This window comes from Chanos chanos, chromosome 6 (genome assembly GCF_902362185.1).
Source record: "Chanos chanos chromosome 6, fChaCha1.1, whole genome shotgun sequence".
Lineage (NCBI taxonomy): Eukaryota > Metazoa > Chordata > Actinopteri > Gonorynchiformes > Chanidae > Chanos > Chanos chanos.
The window spans coordinates 38,022,058-38,045,309 of record NC_044500.1 but is presented as its reverse complement, the minus strand read 5'-3'; the positions used below and the strand labels follow the sequence as shown (position 1 = coordinate 38,045,309).

Below are 23,252 nucleotides of genomic sequence, written 5' to 3'. Positions count from 1 at the left end.
AGCAAAATACAGGCAACACACCTATTTGTTTGTCAGTCAGACTGGAAACCTCACAGAGGCTCAGACATGCTATCTATTAATTAGCTCACACACACACACACACACACACACATACACACAGACACATTTGTTAGGTGCAGCACTCAGCTCCTTCCTTTAAAGTCCCATGTGACTGTTGAGTTTAATGGTGGGAGAAAAATGAAAGTTGTCAGAGAAAAATAATGGAGAGAGAGAGAGAGAGAGAGAGAGAAAGCAAAGGGCATATTAGTAGGAAAGGAGGTCCGTGTTTTATTTACACAGCTTTTTCCTTTATTTATTATTTTTTTTTATTTTCTGGCCAGGTGTTGACGCTCTGTCAAACAAATTATCATGTTCCGTTCTGGGAGAGATGCTACAGATTTCAGAATTAATTAGCGATGCAGCATCTCGGCTTACAGGGATTTTCAGTTTGTTCATTAGCTGTTTCAATAGCTAATTACTGTGTGAGAGGGTGTTAATTGGAATTCTTTTAGATAATCTGAACTTTTCTTCCCCTTTCTTTGCATTTTATTTTTTTTTTAGCATTTTACTAAAAATAAAATAGAATACTAAATAGATTTCAGAGCATTGGAAATGGAAAAGAAAAAGGTCCATTGAAAACAGTTGTCACTCCCTTTAAAATATTCATATTTGATTGGTAGAGCCACTCTTGCCTTAATTAGAGAATGTTTGTTTAATAAGAGGATTAGATTGAGATAGAGACTTTATGTGCATCTGTAACAGGTTATGTGTTTAAAGAACCAATCAATATATTACATCTTTTTTTTTTTTTCTTTATATCAGAACCGATGTGCTATGTTCTGTCTTCTCCATTCCTCTTCTAGTCCAGTGACTCACTGTGTCTGCTTTCTCTCCCACTTCTCAAACAATGGACAGATGCATTATTAATTGTTGGTGTTATTTCAAAACAAATGTCTTCATGGGATCTGGCTTGCAGAGAAGTTAGTAGTAAAAGGGAAAATGAAGAACGTGGTACATTATGGTGGCTATCACTGAGTGGTGGACACACACACACACACACACATACACATACTCACACATAGGGAATGGGCTGTCTCTTTTCTTTAAGAAGTGGATGAGTGTGTTCGTGGTTGGTTGCTCAGACTCTGATTGGATATTGTGAGATGCTTCTGACAGAGAAGGGACAGTTGAGCAGTGTTAGGCCATCTTGTTGCAATGCCCAAGAGCTGTATGTGTGTGCAGAGATTTTGTGAAACTGTATTTCTGCGTGCGTGTGTGCGTGTGTGTGTGTGTGTGTGTGAGACTGCTCTGGCCTGGCCCCTCTCTGTCTGCTGAGAGAAAGTGACATTTCATAATCCGCTCAGGCCTCCAGAGGATATTGACTTCTTTTCACTAGCTGTCTAAATGTTCGCTGTTACCTTTCAAAGGAGTGGAGGAGCGAGAGAGAGAGGGAGCTGTATTAAAGGTGTAGCGCCGCTTGTAGTTTTGCACCTATTGCTGTTGAGTTGATCTCGAGGAGCGTTTTAGTCAATAGGTGATAAGCCAGTGACCTGGGCCACAATTGTGTGTGTGTGTGTGTGTGTGTGTTTGTCATCTTGTGTACAGGCTGTTTTGCTTTCACAGTGTACACAGTCGACATGAATATGACGTTTGGTTTGACACGGTTTGGCAGATATTGTTCAAGCTTTTTGGAGATAATGTGTGTGAACAAGACAGCATACACAAACCATCTTGTATGTGTTCAGCTGTGGATTTGTGAGTTGGATTTTCATTAAGGTTCTCACAATGCGTAGTGTTGGGAGTATGTTGAAGTAACATATTCCTCAATGAATAGCTAAGAGTGTCTTTTAGAACTAGAATATGAGCAAAAAAAAAAAAAAGTCCATTTACAAAATCAAATTTGATGTCTTTTTTGTCTTCATTATCCTGGATCTGAGGTGATGGTTCTTAGTTATGCTTATGGAGTCAAAAAGATCTACTCATGTGGATGGGTTATATATCTAAGACTTGTTCTGAGCTTAGCTTAAGGGCTTCGAAAGGTTCTATCAGAGTTTTCTTGCCAGGCAAATGGAGAACTCCCACTAGAGTAGGGGTCTGAAGGAGAAGAGGGAGAATTGGTCGAGGTGCGATCCACGCGCACGGTCGAAGCGTGGCCGCGAATAGCCGCAAATGGCCGGAATGGCCGTTAAATGTTTATAGAGTTGCCAGCCTGCCGTGGAGTCGGCCCCTCTAGAGTGGAGTACTCATGAGCGTTAAGGTGAAGGTGAGGAAAGTCTAATTTGATTTGTGGGATTTGGTGGAGAAGGAAATGGCTGGATGTGATAGAGATGGATTGATGAGTGATATAGGCACACCCAGAGCTCCTTTACTTACCCTCAGACAGCAACGCGCGTGGCCCATACGGAGAGGCCTGGAGTCGGCTCTCCTGTCAGTACCAATGCTACCCTCACCGTGAAATTTACATTCAAAGTCTCTCGACTAAAGCCCTCAGCTGACGTTCTACATGACTGTACCAGCTCTTGTGAATTCATCAGTTCTTCAGTAGTCTCATTCTTTTTAAAGTGGTGTGTCTGAACATTATTGAGGGTGTATTTTTCATTAATGTAACATGCTAAATAAAATATGTATCTTGTTTCCAGTTTAGCCCGTGGCATTGAAATAAGCACTTTGTAATGTAAAATGCAAAGATAAAATAAGTAGAAACTTCCATAGCTTTGGGGATGAAAGATAACTGAAAGATAAACAAAGCTCGTCACACTTGTTTTTAATTAGTATTAATTGATGAATAAATAAATACACAGTGCAAAGCCCATGTAACTGCAAGACACTTTGATTCTCAGTGTTTAAAAATTAAAACTTGAAGTTCAATTACAACAAAAGCAACTGAAAAAGCAGTCAGTATCTCGCGTGAATTCATAAACGAGTTGCGATACGCGCTTAATGTCTAATTAGCAACAAAAAAAATGCTAACTGTTACGAAAACAGTTTTCTCTCATGAGTATATTTGGACATCTGATCAGTGACACACCTTGGTTATGTGTCTGACGGCAACAATGGTAGCCTGGTATCCTCTTGTCAAAATGTGGAAGGGGAGGAATAGTCATTGTGATGTTTCAACAGAACTACTGTTTTTTTTTTTGTTGTTGTTTGAATAGAATTAGAAGGGGAAAAAAAAGGTTAAGTCGTGCTGAATGATTTTTTACCCCTCCCCTCTCATATGACAGATTGATTTCAAAGCTTGCCATGTTGTTTTGCTAGTCCATAGCCAGACCTGATGATGGCTACAAACTTCTCACCAAAATTCCTCACATTTTCTCATCTATGACTGGCAGTTTTCTGGACTTTTCCCAGGAGTCGGACACACATGTGACCGACTGTGAGAGACTGTAAAGGTTTTTTTTTTTTTTTTTTTTTCCCCTCGTTCCCTTTCTCAAGGTTGCTTGCGGCTCCCTTTGTTCAAAAGGTAACAATCAGTGATGATGTTAATCCATCGAAAAAGTCAGCCTTGGTCGGTGCCACGAGATGGCCTGAGTCTGAGAAGTCTCGCGGACGACTTAAAAAAAAAAAAAAGAACTCGCATGTTTTTCTCCTTCATCTTCCCTCGCTTTTGGAAAGGGTGAGAGAACTCCCATGGGAAAATGCAATAGCCAAGGGGATTATAGAAATCCTGACTTTCTCTCTCTCGCTCTCCCTCTCTCCCTCTCCCTCTCTTTTTGCGGTAAAACATTTCAAATCCAGATTTCTTTTTAATTGAGTGTCTTTCAGTATATTCATCTGTACCATCTAAATCTCCAAAGGAAGGAAACTTTGGGAAGTGTCGGGCGTTTGTTTGCCCGGGGTCCTTGTCTGCTCAGTTTCTTGACCTCGTAGACGTAAAAACATATAGAGATGTTAGTTAAGGAATAGGGTACAATGATGCGGTATCCGTTCCCTTTCGCGGCAAGTCATCATTGAAAACACAGAGGAGTTCAAAGGTGATTGCTTTGCACCCCTGTCCTCTGTGTTGTCTGGATTGGCTGCGTTTTTGATCTCCCAGTTTTCTCCCATTTGCCAGGCTGGTTTCAGCTTACATGGTTAAATTACACTCAATCACTGTAATTGCATCCTACACAGCATGTGCTTTTGTGTGTCAAATTCTCAAGCATTCCCCTCGCTAGCTGCGCGGGGGAAGCGACTGAAATGATGTCAGCGTTTCAGAGCTATTTTTTGTGTCTGTTTTGATTAGACTGAACAAAATCCAAGTGTTTTTCTTTTTTGTTTTCGACATTTAAGGGATCTTAGGAAAGCTTAAACACAGCTGGTGTGTGTGTGTGTGTGTGTGTGTGCGCGCGCGAGTGTGTGTGTATGTGTGTGGATGTCTGTCTGTTTTTAAGTTATACCATGTGAATACTTGTGTAGGGTTTATATGGTTTGCATATGCGTAATGGTAAGTTTTGGTGGTTTTTCTGTAATAGAGGAGACATTTTGAAAATCACTGTGATAAGTCCATGTGTTAGCTGTAGTGGAGTTGTTCAAAGGCAGTGTAAAGTGTGGTCTGGTTCACAACAATTAGTGTTAAGGCCCTGACACCTATCTGACCAGTAGCCTGATAGGGTATGGCTGAAAAGCTTTTTTTTTTAACTTGCTACCGACAGGAAGATGGAATTGGAGGCGGTGGTAGAGGGTTAGCAGTGTTATTAGCTGAAAAGCGTACTTAAGTAAATATGTGAAGGAAATTGTCTGACGACTCTGTTCTGCCGGTTTAGAGCTTTAGTTATGATAATTAATTTAACACAAACCACCTTTTATTTCTTGATTGTTTGATAGTGTGACTACACAGAGGCTCTCTCTCTCTCTCTCTCTCTCTCTCTCTCTCTCTCTCTGTCTGCTTTCTCTGTCTGCTCTCTCTCTCTCTCTCTGTCTGCTTTCTCTGTCTGCTCTCTCTCTCTCTCTCTCTCCCTCCCTCTCTGTCTCAGTCACCTCTCTCTCTCTCTCTCTCCTTCCATTTTTCCTGTTATTGCTGGAGCTGAACTTCGACGCCTTGTTTTTTTGTGAAAGTTGAGTGGTGTGCAATTCATGAAAAATGAGTGGGGAGTGGGCAGGCTCCAGGAGCACAGAGAGCTGAGAGTTGTTATAGTTTAAACAATCCTTTTTTGTGACCTGTTTCTTTATTACTCTTCTGGCACCTGCACTATTTTTCAGTGTTTTGGAAATGTAAACAGACTTAAAATGCCTCCAGATGTTGCCATCTGTGCTCACTGCCACCACAAAATACAAGCCAAAGATTTGGAGAGCTATGTGTGTGTGCGTGTGCGTGCGTGCGCGCGCATGTGTGTGTGTGTGTGTGTGTGTGTGTGTGTGTGTGTGTGTGTTTGTGTATGTTGTGAAGGCCCAGTGGTGATAGACAAAAGGATTTCAGTTTGTTGTCTGGTCATTTATGGTGTGAGTGTGAGGTACACTGTGTGCGTGTGTGTGTGCGTGTATGTGTGCACGCGTGCGTCTGTGTGTGTTTGCGTTCATGTGCATGGAGATGAAGTTATGGGGAACAGTGTGTCATCTAAGTATTTGCACTGGACTGAATGGGTGCATTGTGCTTTTTTTTTTTTTTTAATATGAATCTGTCTCTGCTGGAACGCCATTGTCCTGTACATTCCTGAATTAAAAGTGCAGATACAGTCAATGCAAAAGATGCTAATACAATTAAGAGCTGGTTCATGAGGAGAATAGTAACGTGACAGACTACTTCCATAAAAGACACTGACCTTGCAAACCTCCCATTACAATGGAGACACCAAGCCTCAAAGAGTAGCAAGGTGTTGGGGAAATGTTAATTGGTTGACACTGGAGAGGAACGCTGCTGTAAATCAGCGAACAATTTGATCTAATCTCTGACAATGAGAGCGGGTCCCTGACACCAGTCTACACCGTACGGATGGAGCCCATAAAATGCTGCCATTTCTTCATTTACAGTAATTGTTATTGCTGGTGACCAGAATCAACCCTCCATATACACATACATAGTCTTGCACAAGTATTCCATTTTTTTTTTTTTCCCAAATTGTGCTGTCACCTGTGTTATGTTTACTCGCGAGACGCTCATTATGCAGCTTTTTGAACAAACACGTAGAAGCGGCTTAACTGAGGGTCTCTAATTGGCAGAACAGATTTCAGCGGGACGTATCAGGTTAGCGATATTCAGCAACAGGTTGGAGGATTTAAATGTCACGTTTAAATGCCGTCGGCGTGATGTATTGAGGCAGTTTGTGTGAATAATGCCAGCCAGTAAAATGTATACGCATTAAGTCTGTGTGTGTGTGTGTGTGCTGCCACTATGCAATCCTCCACTGGGAGTAATTAGACAGATGAAAGCCATTGAAGGTGATTACCCGAATTGGGGTCCAACTGTATATTCTTAAGTTCAAATATGGAGGGAAATCCAGATGTGTGGCTGCTGAAAACAGTTATAGCATGGCTGTGGTGTGTGTGTGTTTAGAGTGGAAAAGAAGTTGTCATTTGTTTCTAAATTAATTTTGATCTTGGTTAATGGTTGTTAAAAAGTCTTGTCAGATGTGTGTGGATAATTTTTCACAGTAAATTGAGGTTTTGTCACTCCAACATGTATATGGAGTCAATAGCAGAAATGTGTTATACGTGATTACTGGTATCTCCGTATGCGTACGGAGATACCAGAGAAATTTACAGAGAAGTCTGTAGAGACATTTGTTGTAGTGCCATTTCTGAGGCCTTTAATTTCTGTTGAAGTTTTAGTACTTCTGCAACGTGTAGCACTTTCTTGCTTTGTAAATGTTGAGTTTGGATGTGACAGCCTGTTGGGAACAGATCCCATCGTCATTGTTGCTTCAGTGTGGATCAGAAAGCTCACATGTGTAACTCAGTTTTTTTTTGTTTTTTTTTGCGCTCTGCAGAATAAATGTCTATCATAGGCATAGAAGAACATACTAGTGGAGCCATTATTTCCAGTTTTCACAGAGGTAGACACCCATATGGAATCTATTTAAGGAAATTGTATTTCTATCTTCCAAATAGCATCTGAAATGCCTTTTTCCATCAGCAATCCCCCAAATGCTTGTTTGGTTATGCCCTTACAAACACACGATTAGCCCTGTCTTCTGCTTGCCTCTGCTCTATTTGTGGACGGGTTATTTTAGCACGACTCTGAACAGCAGGAACCGGCTCGCCGAGCCAATTGGGGATTCGGCCCACATGCCAGACGCAATCCTCCGCGAAACGTTTGATTCTGAACGACCCAATAATGCACCGCCCCACCGCACATAAAACCAGACTTCCACAAAGCCTTTAACAACCCAATGCGTCATTCTTCAGATGATCACACATTCATGATGTAACAAGTCGTCTTTTTGTTTTCAAGGCGAAACAGGCACAGGCGAGAAAATACGAGAGAGGGGGGGGGGGGGAGAAAGAGAGAGAGAGAGAGAGAGAAAGAGGGAGAGAGAGAGAGAGAGAGAGAGAGAGAGAGAGAAGTCTTTTAAAACATGCAGTCATGAACTTGAAGAGAAAAAAGAAAAAGAGAGAGAGAGAGAGAGAGAGAGAAGAAAAGGAATGTGAGTTCGACAGAGAAAAAGAGTAAGAGGAGTTAGAGAGAGAAACAGAGGTGCTTGGGACAAAAGCGGTATTGTATCATTTAAATGACTTCTGAGCTGAAAGCTTTAAAACTTCTCTTGAGGGCCAGGTTCATAAAGTAAGGAGACAGGGCTGGCAGGCCTGAGCCCAAACTCTTCCAGGAAAAGGAGATGTAAAAATCAATTTGCCGTGAAAAAGGTAAACAATCGGAAATGACAAATATGCAGTTTTTTTTTTTTTCCGTTGCTCTGTTTTTGAAGTTATTATAAGAGACTGATGAGGCTGAATAGAATTAGAAGTCAGAGGTCTCCAGTGAAAGATACCAGACCTTCTCCGCCTCCCCCTCTCCATTCCCTTCCCCCTTGAAATTTTCAAGCTGTGCATTTCTTCTATATCATTCTATAAGCGGCGAATTCGACGCCATCAGTTTAAGCTGGGCCACGCTCTCAGTTTTATATGTAATGCCTTATTTTTGGGTCTCTGGCAATTTGACGCAGTTTGTGTTGAAAAAGAAAAAGAAAAAAAAAAAAAAAGAAAAGAAAAAGAGAAAAACAGCAACAACAGAACTTTGACTGGAGCCCCACTCTTAGTTTTGAATATAAAACTTTTTTCTTTTTTTTTTTTTCGGTGTCTGGCGTTTGGTGCAATTTGTGGAACAGAAAAGAAAAGAAAAACACAATAACAGGAAAACTTAATTATTAACAGAGTATTAACGTAGAAGTATGAGTTCTAACTCTCATTGGATGTCTTCTTTTAGAAATTGTAGTAGTTCCTCTCCAAACCAATCCTTGGATTCATATGCTCACAGATTACTCTGTTGTTGATATTTGTAGAAGTTTAACATTATTTTGCTTTTTAAAGATCAATTCTTTGGTTGTTATTTTTTTGCAATCCATTCCATGGGTTAGCAACAGGTGGTGGTTATCATTGTGGCAATCAAAACAGCTTTCTTTTTTACATAGATAGTAACTTAAGAATCTGTTAGTACCACTAATGTGTTATAAAAGGACATGAAAAAGTTCAAGTTTAACTTAACACAACAAACAACAGAGAAGCAAAAGGACCCCTCTCTCTCCTCTTTCTCTTTCTCTTTCTCTTTCTCTCTCTCTCTCTCTCTCTCTCTCTCTCACTTGCTCTTTCTCTTTCTCTCTTTCTGAAGGCCAACCTTTTAGTCCCGGTGTGTAGTTTGACGGGAGCTTTGTGCTGACAGTCACCATCTCCTGACAGAAGACCTTAGCTTTGCTCCGCTGGCTCTTTACTGCTCCAACCTCTCAGAGTTAGTCATGCAAGGCCTCCAATTAAAGCAAAAGGGGTGAATATGCATCATACACCTCCATTTTATCCTCTGGTGTCATTATGGTACTGCTACTCCAAGGAAAGCCTTTCAAGTGCAGCTCTGTGTTGGCCTGGCAGGAAGCAAAGGGTTGGAAAGAACTCTTTCATGCACACCTCATACGGACATAATTGCCGAGGGTTTAATTGCAAAAGAAGTTGGGTTTTTTTTTTTTTCCCTCTGTCCAATTTTACTGTGTTGTTTTAGCCTTGACTTAAGCCCTAGGAGTGTATGGATGTAAACTCATAGTTCTGTGTTATTTTTTGATGTGTGTGACGGGGATGAACCACAGAATAGTAAATGCGAATCTTCACTGATGATGTAAGTACTGCTAATTCCTTTGGTGTCAGGATATTTCTCATACTCCCTCTCTGTTTTCTTCTGTTTATTTTTTCCAAGGGTTTTTTTTTTTTGTTTTTTGGACAAAATTTTTTCTTAAGAAAAATAATCTTGAAGGGAAGTTAAATTCCCTCTGAAAAAGGAGATAAACTAGAAAAAAAAAATAAACATATATCCTAGTCTCTAATTAGCCCACTTTTGCTGCCTCTAGAAATTCTTATTCTTGTTCTTATTCTTATTCTCTCTCTCTCTCTCTCTCTCTCTCTCACACACACACACAAACACACACACACACCCAGACTCACACGCATATTTTTTTGAGAGTTCCCTTTTTCATTTGTTCTTACACAAAAAACCTGTTCATAGTTAAACTTTTTCACATAACTTTTTTTTTTTTTTTTTTATTCAAGAGTGGAGTGTGGGGCAATGGGGCCTCTCTGACTACTCTTCAGGGAGAGAGCACAGTTAGTTAATAACATAAACCCATTCTTCTCCTGCTTAGATCTTCCATCTGCCAGCAACCTCACTATGTCTGAAGACATCCATTGTAGCTTAAAGAAAACCGAAGCAACACTGCACTATTGCTTAAGCTTAATAAAGGCAATTTCTTAAACCCCAGAACACTAAAGCTGTTTATATCGGTTTTGTTTTATAATGCCGTGATAAAATTCCCCAAATGGTTATGTCTGATGTTTCCTTTACTAGCGAAATGTTTGTATTGTGGTGCAGTTGTTGTGTTTTCAGAGGGAGATTAAGCGTACACCCAAACAAGGCTTTGCACAAACAAAGCTATTTGAACTCGCAGTATGCGAGCCATCAATTCTTAATAGATAAAAAGGGATGTGAGTATTTAGAAGCTGTATATTTGGAGGATTATAACAAACTATAAACATGTATTGCAGTCTTTTCTTTTTCTGTCTCTTTTAATTTTTTTTTTTTTTTTTTTTCCCCCATGCGTGTCAACTTTGTGAATCGGCCAAAACTAACCGAGACAAACAGGTGGGGGCCATCTTGCTCATTCATGCAGTGTCTGTCTGGGTTAAAGTTGCTCCCAGATTTTGCAGCGTGCTCTAGACTTGCCCCTCTCCATCACCCCCTCCACCCTACTCCGTCCTATAATGAATCAGAAGTTACAGCATGGCTCAGTACCAAATTCTCTAATAAAAGAAAAATGTCCTCTATTGCATCCAGAACCTATTTTCCACTTGAGTCGGAGATTCAGAGGGTTTCCTGCCCTTGGGTCTTCCTCCATTCTATCCCCCCCCCCCCCCCCCCTTCCCCCCACCCCCCACCCCCCTTTCAAATGGATCGAGGCTAAAAAGGATCTCTCTGCGTGTTCTCACTGTAGCGCCAAATAAAAACTGGCACTAGAAATATCCAGAACCTTTCTTTTTCTGTTCTGCCATACTGTACGCTGCCACCCACTCTTAAATGCTTAATGAGACTGTGACAAAAAGATTTTTTGAGACATAAATGAGCATTTATCCACAGAAACGTTCATAATCATCCAGCAGCTAGTTATCGTCTGACAGTGTGTCAGCCAAAATAACATTTTAGCAGATTTGAGACAGTGTGTCTGTCAAACTTTTGATTCGGCTGGAAGTGTTCTGTAGTTTACATAAAAACCTAAGAGAGGTGGATTTGTTGAAAGGGGAAAAAAAACTTGTTATAATATAAAACTATAAAAATATATAGATTAGCAGGAATACAAAAGATGTGTTCCAACACAGCCTTGTGGAACTTTAAACAACCAAGTCAGAACTTTAAAAAATGCATTCAAATACTTTAACCTTGAAATCTCCCCTTGCAAATGCGGCAGTACTTTTTTTCATCTTTTAAATGTTTGAGTGTTTGATAGTTTGAGGTCTATAGCAGAAACCGCTCGGGAATTAATGTCATTCATATGCCCTGCGGAAATTACTTTTGAAATGCATATAATCTAAAACATGCAAATGAGGCTGACTTTATGCACCCTGTTTAATATGAATTATCATTTTCTGAATACCTATTATTACTGCGTACATTTCTCCAATTATATTGTTCTTTTTTTGTCACCTTCTCTCTCATACACACACACACACACACACACGCACACGCACACACACGTCACCCAGATACACACACAGACACGCACGTGTGCTTGTGCACATGCGAGCACACAAGACTTTAAAAAAAAAAAAAAAAGGAGTCCTGAATTGCTGTGGATTTTTCTTCTGGAATATTCTGGCAGTGTTTTAATGATGTATAATAAGCCTGATAATGACACAAAGGCTACTCTTCGTGTTCTGTAGCAGACGTGATTGGAAATTTGTGAGATGAAGAGGGTGTGGGTTTTACTGTGATTTGAAAATCAGCTACGCTCAAATTGATTTGCATCTTTGCTGCTGTTGTTTCAAAAACACTTCAAAAAAACGAGAGGACGAGGTAGAAAGTGCAACTATTTTTCATGAATATTGAATAAATGAGCTTAAATATTAATGTTTAGGGTTTTTTTTTCTTTCTATCCTTCTTTTGTCTTGACACTTTATAACAAAGGCAACAGGAGAGCAATTAATGTTCTTGTCTATGAGGGGAGGTTTTTTTTTTTCACCTTCGATTTTTAGTAAATTGAATTGAAGGCGTCCCTTTTGAAATGAATTACCTTATTAATTTATTTATGTTGTACTATAAATTATTCTATTAGTATTAGTATGTTTCAGATTAGAAAAGCTTCTCTCCGTGTTCACTTTAGCAATGTTAATTAGCATTCAAGTCAGTTTAACAAAGATTTTTCTTTCTATATTAAATTATAAAACAGGCATTTTTAAAGGCAATCAGCACTGCTGTAGAAATTATGAATATTTTAACTGTTGCTCATGGAACAACTTTGTGCCCACACAATAAAAACGACCATGGAAACTGACAACCACTGGGATTTCATTACAGTTAGTCAGAAGAGATAAGAAGTTTTCTATTGCATTAAGATGAAAATCTTGGCACAGGGAAGATGTGTTTACTGAAAACTGAAAAAGAGAAGGAAAGGGAGTTTGTTTGTAAAAGTGTGTGTGTGTGTGTGTGGAGGGGGGGGGGGGGGGGGTGTTGAGGGGGTGGAGTTCAGTGAAGGAGCCATTTTGGAAATGTGTGAAGTAATGACTCCACTGATGCCTTGGACCAAGTTCAAAGGTACTAAAATTCAATTAATTTGAAAAATGGACATGCTATCACTTTTCTCTTCTCTCCCTCTAAAGTCTGGCTTGTTTTTATTATAGAGTTATTAAATTTTATTTGATTAAACCCACTCTGATCCAATCAATTAATTAACTCAGAAATGCAGAGCGCCTGTCTTGAAAGTAAATTATATCATGTCCACTTTGATTTTTTTTTTTTTTTTAACTGCATGATTTAGACACTTAATGTAGTACATTTTCTTCATTTTCAGGTGAAAACTGGTTGCGTGTGGGTGTTTGTGTTTTACGTTGGACTTGGCTTACATTACCCTACAGTAAATTCTGAAATCTAAATCGTGTTATTTTCTGTGGCCGTGACACCAAATATAGTCATATAGTAGTTAGTTTCACTCATCCAGTTTGTGTTTTATGTGTGGTTATGATGTAAATACATATCAACATTATTTGAAAGGTTCTTCAGTACGTTTCCTGCCCTACAAAACACTGTAATCATTTTAGAACGCTTATGGAAAGGATTGTTCACACTTTGATTTCTTCTCGCTCCGTCTCTGGGCTGGGGAAACTTTTTTCCGTCGGAATTTTTTGATCGTGACAAATGTCACTCAGCGTCTTTGACTCTAAAATGACACTCGGGTTCCAAATGTCTTTTGTCACCTGTCCATCCCTGGTGGCTAAGAGAGTACGCGCTCTTGAAAATCTTTCCAGTACTCCATCCCATCCTTTCCCTTTCTGATCCTCCTCTTACCACTTTCCAACATGACTGGAACCCCCCCCCCCCCCTTCTTCTTCTTCTTCTTCTTCTTCTTCTTTGCAGCGGCAGCGGTCATGGTGGATAATAACTGCATTAGAATGGCTAATCTCTGATTGACTCTGCTGCTCTGGGGTTGATCCCTATGGCTAAGGATCGCTTTTCTTCTACACAAATCCTTCCACGCTTCCATGTTTTATGCATGTTCCGATTTGCTTCTGTTTACATATTCATGTTTATTATTATATTTCTTTCTTTCTTTTTTTTTTTTAACGCCGCTCGCTCATCGCTATCGGTCCTTTGCCTCCCGCTTGTGGCGAATGGCGTTTTGGAAATGTGTTTCTGGACGATTTGGCTTCAGAACATGATCTCCCAACCTCTCTGTGGCACTTCATCCAGACAGCTCCTTAAAGAGCAGCTGACTTGTAAGACCGAGCCCTTAATGGCTATCTCGCCGGCCGTACCCCCGTCTCTCTCCTCTCTCTCTCTCTCTCGTTCTCTCTCTCTCTTCCCTGTTCCTTTGCGTAACGGAGGCTCACTGTAATCCCACTCAGTCATTCTTCAAACTCCTAGTTTTGAAGGTCATCCTCATAAAAGAAAAAAAAAAAAAAAAGGAAGAGAAGGGAAAAAAAAAAAAGCCTTTCGCCCGGGCCTCGCCGCTAATTGCGCAGTGGTGCGATTGTTGGCTCCTGGAAGCAATAAAGCTTCAGCTCCGTTCCGCGATGTTAAATACAATTTAGGTATGAGCTCTTTAGTCCGTCATAAGGCTGCTCTTGCCCTGTCATTACCCTCTTAAACCATTTCAGGCTATGAGAAATGGGATTATTCGTCTTGATGATCACAGGATTATATCCACTGGCCATTAACATGACCCCCCCCCCCCCCCCCCCCCCCCCCCCCACCACCACTGACATCTTCTCCTTATGCACTGACACAGGTATATACTCACACATAAAAAACCAGACCATTGTCCATAAGGATTTTAATTGGTATGTCTCACTCCCATAGCTTATGTTGTATACTTTAGTGAAAACTTATCTGTTGGATTTTTTCGTCGTTCAGTTTTTACTACTTGTTTCAATGTTGGTTGTATTTTTCCCCAGTTCTTTTCTTCACAGAGTTAGTGGTGTAGGTTTTTGCCCTTTCTCTCTCTCACTCAGTGATGTCTCTGCAAACTTAGAACCTCCTGAGATGTCTCTGGAGATCTGCCTCTCTGTGTGTGTGTGTGTGTGTGTGTGTGTGTGTGTTTTGTCACTGATAAATGAGGCATTTGCGAGGTCCGCACCTATTCCAAATATTTGCCAGGATCCGCGTGTGTCTGATCGGGACCGGGCTCTGGTATAGAAAAATCTCTCAGTCTCTTAAACGTCAAGGGCAGGCTGGAAAATCACTTACTGGAGTCCGAAAAAAAAAAAAAAAAAAAAAAAAAAAAGAAAGAAAAAAAAAAAAGACAGGGGCTGGTGGTGGTGGTGGGAGTAAATGTTTGCCCCGGTCGCACACAAACTCCTACGGAGCGATCTCATCAGTTGGGAATGCCGCGTGTGTTTACCTATTGCGCCGGAGCCTACCTGATTGAAGGGCTAATCTTTATGGGCTCTGCAAACAGGACTTTGCCTTATGCAGCAGTAGCCGCTTTGGACACCGCGCACATCCGAGCACCATATGGTATATGAGACGGCATACGAACACCCCGTGTTTTTTTTTCTTTTCTGGGGTTTTTTTTTTTTTATTATTGTCTCCTCCAGTTCAAGGCGGATTCCCCTTTTAGCTGGCCTCCTTTCCTATACCCTCTGTGAATCTCTCTCTCTCTCTCTTTTTTTTTTTTTTTTCATTTGATTTCTCTTCGTCCTTGATAATTGAATCATCCTTTATCTGTCTCACATTATTATTGTGACAGTTGGCAATTAAGCATCCTTCTCTGAAGGCTACTCACCCATAGGTTAGGGCATGGAGTCAGGGGAGGTTCCTTTGCTATTATTGGATTGTGAAGGTTCAGCTAAAATGGAGTCTGAAAGTAGGACAGTAGCCCAACCCAGACGGAGGCTGTTATCACTTGATCAAAGTTTTATTATTTCTCTTATTAATATAGATCATTTCATTCCATTCTCTTTTTTTCTCTCTCTCTCTCCTTCTTCTCCTTTTTGGCCCATGTCTGTGTCCTCACTTCAGAATTAATTGGTTATTTTAGGACATTAGTGGCGCTGGTTTTACAGTTGCTTCGCTGGGCTTTCCAGACAATAAAAACACTGTAGCACTCCGTAAAGCGGCTCTATTTAAAATGTTTACTCTCTGTGCACTTTAAATCAGCATGGTGGGAACCCTCTTCGAGACCTCGGTCAGACAAGTCGAGTGCGAGGGCCAGCGGCCGCCGCAAACACATACACGCACTCCCGCTAACTCCTCTTTGAACCCAGGCAGTGAGCAGAAGTTATTGGCCCAGCTATCTGCTTGGTAATGAAGCTCACCTGTGTGGGCTGGAAAGGCTCCAGGTGATCACAAGAGGGATATGCTGGCATTAGCCAAGCCAGCCAAGTCCATTAGCAGCAATAGGGATCCGTACCAAGTCATCTGAGATGAACTAAGCTTTAGTTCTGTGGAAAAAGTGACAAAAGACGTGTGAGGACACCACGAGAACAAAAAAAAAAAGAAGAAATAAATAAATAAAACCATGAGATATCAAACTGTGGTCTAACAAAGCTACACATCTCCCTACATATCTTAGAAACTTAAAAGTGGCACATAGGTGGTAGTGTCTTCTTTGTGTTAGTCGACAAAAGGAAAAAAGGCTCTTAAGTGATAGACTTGCGGGTGGATAGAGTGAGAGAGGAACACAAGGAATGCCAAGTGGAGCAGCGCGCAGTAGCTACGGAGAAAATGGTTCTAGAGTCGCGAAGATGAGCCGCTCCTCATAAAAAAAAAAAAAAAAAAAAAAAGCAACGCATGAGTGCTTTGCTAAGCGGTCTTCAAACGAGGATCTTTCCTTTACTGTCAGAGCATTCCTGCGAGTCTGTTCGCTAATGGGAGCGGGGGGCTCCAGAGGGGTGGGGGGGGGGCGGTGGGGGTTGTGGGGTTAGGGGATTGTGTAGGGGGGAGGGGGGGGGGGTTACTCTTTTGAAGTGGCCGGTGCAGGGTACCATGGGAAGTGCAAGGTTAAATCTAGTGGGAGACACCCAGGAGTTTGGACCCACTCTCTCCCTCTCTGTCTCTTAGTCGCTTTCTCTCTCTTTCTCTTTTTCTCTCTGTCCTTTTGGTCTCTCTTTACCCCCTGCGCTCTAGGCCTTCCTGTTATCTGTCTTCATGGCAGACAGAGACAGACTTCCCCTCAGCCAGGTCTGCTGCAGTGTGGTCATACCTGCACATTTCCCCCCCTGACTGGGGAGGGAAGACAAATCTGCAAATGTGAAGGAAGTCCTCTCATCTTTTCAGCCTGCAAGCTGTGCACCCTAACCGCTGAGGCCAAGCTTGGTTTACAGATGTCTCTCTGTCCTTCTCTCTCTCTCTCTCTCTCTCTCTCTCTCTCCCCTCTCTCTCCCTCTCTTTTTCTTTCTCTGTCTCTCTGTCCCTCTCTCTCTCTGTTCCTCTCCCTCTCTTTTTCTTTCTCGGTCTCTCTGTCCCCCTCTCTTTCTCTTTCTCTCTCTCTGTCTGTCTTTTCCTCTCCCTCTCTCTCTCTCCCTCTCTTTTTTTCTCTCTGTCTCTCTGTCCACCCTCCCCTCTCTCTCTCTCTCTCTCTCTCTCTCTCTCTCTCTCACTCACACCCACACACTCACACACACACACACACACACACACAAACAAAGCAACACACCTGCCCTCTACCCTTTGACTCTGCTCTTAGACTGGCTTATCCAAATACACCCTATCCTTCCGCAGACTGTGTGCTCAACTGTTTGTCTCACGAGGGCCGTTCCTCATGCGCAAGTAAATAAATAAACAGAATTAATGTGAGGTCATCCATTTTTTAACCCAGAGGCTTTGTTTGTCTTAACTACATAGCATTTAAAACATGGCAAAATCGGAAGGGGAAAAAAAAAAAAAAAAAGATTCTTTGTGTGTCTGCAAAAATAGCCTAGAAGCCTGTTTTTGTATGTTAAAGCACAAGTCTCATTTAAGATTTTAGTTAGGGATTTTACTAAGCCTTGGCATGACTTTCCCCTTATCTTTAAATGCTCTTACTATATGAGATTATGTATGGACACTTCACTACAGTTCAGTGGAAAAAGAAATTTCACATTACATCAGATACAGATTCTGCTTTCACACAATCTCCCACACTCATCTTTTGCTTCGTCCACAAAAAAAAAAAAACATTTTTCACCTTTTCTTTTTTTTTTTTTTTACGATAGCGTGGCGACATGAAACGGCCTTAACCGCCGCGGCGTTTTCTTTTTGGCCCGAACAAACGACGAGGTCGGGGCGCTCGGGCCCGTGGTCCGCGCCGGGCTGTCCCGTCCCGTCCCGACGACGGCGGACGGCCCGGCGCCCCGGGCGGGTCGGTTCTTGGAAGGCGTGTTTACCGAGTCCGCTCCCTCGCTAAATAAGATATGCCAGCAGAACGGCGCTGGATGAGGAAGGATGAGTGCCTCTGATAAGCTGTAGGACTCTCTGAGGAACTGATTTGGTTTTAGTAGCCTGAGGGCAGGCACTGAGACGTGTTGGCACAATCGCGGCTGTCTCTTCCAATCACGTTGGCTCGTACTTTGTTTTATTAATAAGTCACATTCCTGAGAGCTGATGCAAGGCTGTCGAAACAGGCTTTTGGGGACTTGTATAAATATACCCGCATAAGGCTTAACATGATAAAGAGTTATTAACCTGGTAAGCTGCTGCAAAACTCAAACACAGGGGAGAGGAAAGGGGGGGGGGGGGGGGCAGGGGTGGGGGTGGGGTGGTTAACTGCAGGTGCAAAAAAGAGACAAAATTCGATGTGACTGTTTAAATAACGTGGTGGTTAAGCGTATAAACATACGCCATCCACTGATGGAGTCGAACAGAAGAGACAAAGACTATAAAAACAATTATGATTGCATGAGGAGAAAAAAAAAACAAAAAAAAAAAAACAAAAACATGCAGTCACAGATTTTTAGGAGGGAGGAGGAGGTGATGGGGGGGGGGGGGGGGGGGCACATTAGAGGAAGGAAGAGGGAAAAAAAAAGCAGCAGGGTGGTATTTTACTTTGATAAATATGGTCAAAGTTGTCAGCATTGTCATATTATAGTGTTTTATTCTCTCTTCATAACTCAGCCGTGGTATTTGCTGTTAAGAAAGCATTCTGGCATACGTTACATTGTCAGCGTCAGGCAAATTTAAACCAGTCTATCAACATTTCCGTGTGAGTTTTAGTACAGGTTGTATCTTTGTGTGTGTGTGTGTGTGTGTGTGTGTGTGTGTGTGTGTGTGTGTGTGTGTGACATGGGGTTGGTCTGTTCTTTCAATGCAAATGACATATTTTCAGTCTAACTTACGTTTACCATCGGTTAATCGTTACTGCTTTGTCATGCTTTCGGCTTATTTATTGTCAGAGAAAGAGAGAGGGAGAGAGATAGCTGCAACGCCTTCTCGACCTTAAGCATTTATTAATAAATCAAAAGAAAAAAAAAAAAAGAAAGAAAAAAATTTCATAATGTAACTCTCACTGAATTCAAATTCCAAAAAAACAAAGTTTTGACTTTGACGGGACACTTTGTGTAAACGGACACTGAAACACTGACAGCGGGTTTATTTGAGGGGAGAAGCTGAGCGTCAGTGCCACGGAAGCCAGATCCTCTCTCTCTGGGTCTGATCTGAGCTGAGAGCGGAGAATTCGGCGGGGCATTAGTGGGGCTTGTGTTTCGGAGTTGGACCGGAACGACAGACCCAATCCAAAGTCTGGTCCCGCACATGTGCTGATCTGAGCTCAGCCCACAGAATCTTGACTGGCTCAACGCTGTCGAAAGCTTTCAAAGCCACAGAAGCTCCTCCTCGGGTTCAGAAGAAAATCTACCTCTTCTGGTGAACTTGTACACTTCCACTCCCTGCGCCTGTAGTGAACAGGCGTCGTTATGAGTCACGTCGATATACAGACACACGGACACACACTTACTCCTATAAGGTAGCATAATTGTCTTATGTCTCGGTCAAATCTCTGTTCATTCTTTGCCAGAAAAGTTACCATTACATAAACAGATTTTTTGGGGGGGAGGGGGGCTTTTGTTGGATTTTGTGTCTGTGTGTTGGGTAGCTTTTGTGTGGAGGGCAACGTGTCATGCACATCTGGAAGTTTGGTCTGGTGCTTTGTCTACACTCACAAGTGTTGATGTCTTTTGGTAAACCCTGTTCCATAAACAAAAGAACGGTTTTGACCCTCTTAGCTGACTTAACGTTTTTAGCCCCTTTCACTGGCAGGTAGTTTTGGAAGGGTGTGAAATGATGCCCCACCTGGATGAGATTTGCTTAGGGCCCTTTTTGAGGCTTGGCCTCCGCCCCTTGGCCTACCTGGCATGGATAACCACCTCAGAAATACTAGTCTCGCAGCGTTGTCTGTTCCACTGCCAGCAGTCGGCCCAGACCTCCGAGAGAGAGAGAGAGAGAGAGAGAGAGCGAGAGAGAATGAGAGAGAGAGAGAGAGAGAGAGAGGGAGGGAGAGAGAGAGAGAGAGAGAAGTGAGCGTCTTGACGAGAAGATATCAGTTAGTCATGAATGAAATAAACTGTGGTTTATTTCACAATGCCGCCCCCCCCCCCCATTTCCTGGACATGTTTGTGTATGATTGTAGTTCCTTTAAATTCAGATTGAAGTGAAAGGCAATAAAGCTTTCACTTGCACGTAACCAAGATCTAAAATGAAAATGCTATTCTGATATAGAATGGTATCCTCACAATTTAGCGCTGTGTTGTCTCAGCCTCATAAACGCCTTTTTAACAGACGGTTACTGTCGCTCCTCTGATTCTTTGTTGTTGCTTCAGTACTTGCAGGAACAGGACAGTGGATGAATCACCAGCCCCCTCCACCCTTTCTTGTAAGTGCCAAAGAAAATGTGCTGATATTAGAAAAAAAAAAAAAAAAAAAATTAAAAAGCTCCCAGTGCATGGCCAATGCATTACGTTACCATGGCGTGAAGCTGGTCTTGAGATTTTCTGTTTTATCTATGGCAAGCCGATTTTCAGTCCCTGAAGCAAAGGCATGTTCAGTCTCATTTCTCTTCCGTCCCAATTAAAAGGCAAATGTGCATTTTTATTTGCTCAGTTCCCCCAAACACATTCTTTATCTCTCAGATCTAAAGCACAGCCTCCTCCTATTCCCCCTCCTCCTCGCGCTCCCCCGAGGAAGAATGCGTCTCCCTATATTCTCCAGGGTCAAAGTTCAGCTGGAGGGGGTTTAGGGTCCGAACAAGACGCGGCAAGCCTCGACACTGGCGGCTTTGCAAACCTGCCAAAAACAATTACAAGACTCAACAAACTTCTGTCTCACAGTCATAATCAAAGGTTTCAGCTAAGATTTATTGGCTGGCTTCTCTCACGACCCCACATTATAGCGGCAATATACACCCATTACTGGATATGACAAGGCTTCAAGCATGCTTACACCTCAGGGTGTTTTATGTGGCGATGTACTCGCAGATCCGTTCTCCAGCCGCGTTCATCTGTCACTCGTCTCATCCCGGGCCTGATTAGGAGGGGAACAGGTGTCTTTTGTCACTGCCCGGCCTAAACGCAGAGTGCACCTTCTTTTTTTTTGTTTTTTTTTTTTTCCTGCGACAAACAGAGGTGAAATATTGCTGGAATCAACTACCGAATAAAAAAAAGAACACAAATCACGGATGTGGAAAAAGCCATTCATCGTCAACTGGGTATGAAGTCCGCAAAAATGGGCAAATGGTGAACAGATCATAGAAAAAGTGGGAAGTGCGGGCTGACAGCGAATGACCGGTGCGCTCGTAAGAATAAGCGGCAATGAAACTACCCACATTTTTAATCCTTCGTAACGCACGATACGCCTGCATCCTCTTTTTTTTTTTTTGTCATGCCAAGAAAGCGTGACGGATTCAATTGGCTGCTTTTGACAAGGAATATCTAAACCTTCACCAGGTGCTTGATTGAGATTGCTGTGTTGCTGAATGACCTAAAACGTAATCTTCATGATCCTTCCATTACTGTCTCAGACCGTGCTGTTCAAGTGAATTACCATCAGAGTATACCTGTGCTGATTCATGAGGCTCTGGGGACAATAGAGGCTGAGAAGAGAGAGCACTACTTTCTCTCTCTCTCTCTCTCTCTCTCTCTCTCTCTCTCTCTCTCTCTGTGTGTCTTTGTGGTCTTCAGCTGTTGTTGTGGCGAGCCACTAGATTAGGATGGGTCTATCCTTACAACTTGTACAGACGACACACCACAACTCACTAATTACCACAAACTGAAGATGCCAGAGCCTTTTTGTTTTATGAGGTCGTAGCAAATATCGGGCGGAATTCTGCCAACAGTGCAAAACAACCCAAGTCTTCAGAGTGTTACCTGCAGCTTTTTTCTTTCTTTCTTTCTTTCTTTCGTTCTCTCTCTTTTTTTTTTTTTTTTTTTTTTTTTTTTTTAACTTTGCTAATGAAACATTTGCCCTCGTTCCCAAGAGGCAGCCTCTGCAGGAATGCCTCGGTGGCGTTTTGCTCGTTGAGGCCGTGGTTGGAGAGACAAAGAACAAAACAAAAACTTTTATTTTTAAAACTGGAAGAGGCAGAAAGACGAGATTTTGCTTGTCATTAGAGGTTTCTCATCCCGTGCGCAGGTTTGAAGGTTGTTTTGTATCCCGCGCCCTAGCTGTTTCGACGCTCCCACGCTCTCCCCTCTTAACGATAACAAATACATTCCTGCCTTACTGAACCAACAACGCCTTCTGTGTGAGAGCGGTTTGTGTGTTTTTGTCACCTGAGTGATTTCTAATTAGAGAGTATCAAAGTCTTTGAAAATATATCAAAAACTCTCCTTTCCAAATTCGAGTTATTCAGCGTTCAGATTTGGAAATAGACCCTGTTGCGTACGGCACTCTTTGAGAAGATAACGTTCCTACCCCAATTCTCACCCTCCTCTCTCTCTCCGGGTTCGGCAATACCTTTTTAGTCAGTCCTTCATCTCGACAGCTTTGACTCCTGCCTAGATTCCCTGTGTGTTTGTTCTTTCGCTTACAGTAAGCCATTTGATGGCTCAGGTGTTGCTCTGGCCACATTAAAATGGCAATGTGGCAGTCTACATGTTTACAGACTTTTCTCAAGGTTAGCAGATGCGACTCTGCTTTCATACCCTTTTGACTGTCACAGTCAGACACAGACTATTGGCTTCTATTATCAAATACAGTGGCATGAGGTGAATGAACTGGAGCCCCGCTTATAACTCTTAATGTTAGTTTCACCGTGTGTTTGAGTGTTTCATAACTTGTTCCCTTGCTCAGACTTGAATGTGCTTACAGCTGTGCCTTCGCTAAGTGTAGTAGTTCATTTAATCTTTGTTTGTTTTAAATATTTTTGTCCTCATTTTTCCCCCTCCCCCCCCCTTTCTCCCTCAGGTGCCACGTGATGATGGTAGAATCAGCAACTGAGACCATTCGAACAACGCCCTCCAATCAGAATGGAGTCAGCAGCTTGAGCAGCCAATCAGATGGTGGGGGAAGAGAGGGTGGATCCAATGGAGACACCAATGGAGAGATCAGCCCTGTGGATTTACTGCACCTTCAGCAGCAGCAGGTGTGTGTTTGTGTGTGTGTTTGTGTAGGGGTGCATGTGTGTGTGTGTGTGTGTGTGTGTGCGAGTGCACGTTTGTGAGTGTGTACATACTCCACCCAGATGTTCAGATCAGGAATTGTATGTTGCCGTTAGTTGTGGCTTGTGCAATTCCTGTCACTTGTGCAATATACAATAAACCAAGGGGTTTATGAGCCGTAAACACTGCAGTTCATATTACGTAATCCAGAAAGAAACTTTTGTTTGTGTAATTTCAGTGTCAGAGATTGCAAAGTACATATTTTGTTTGCTAGGTAAATTTAAAGAAAATACTAATTGTCTTTATGGTGATTAATTAGCCTTAATTAACATTAATTACTTAGACTTAATTAATAATTATACACATTC

At 42.0% G+C, this 23,252-nt stretch overlaps 1 protein-coding gene across 1 annotated transcript in view; it reads left to right on the top strand.

Moving 5' to 3' along the window:
• The window catches only part of foxp4 (forkhead box P4), a 114,587-nt gene that overhangs the window by 19,548 nt on the left and 71,787 nt on the right, over positions 1–23,252 (top strand). The window contains exon 2 of the mRNA XM_030776375.1: positions 22,691–22,868. Within this exon, the coding sequence (XP_030632235.1) occupies positions 22,701–22,868 (168 nt within the window). The 5' untranslated portion in view covers positions 22,691–22,700. The remainder of the gene's footprint in view (positions 1–22,690; positions 22,869–23,252) is intronic.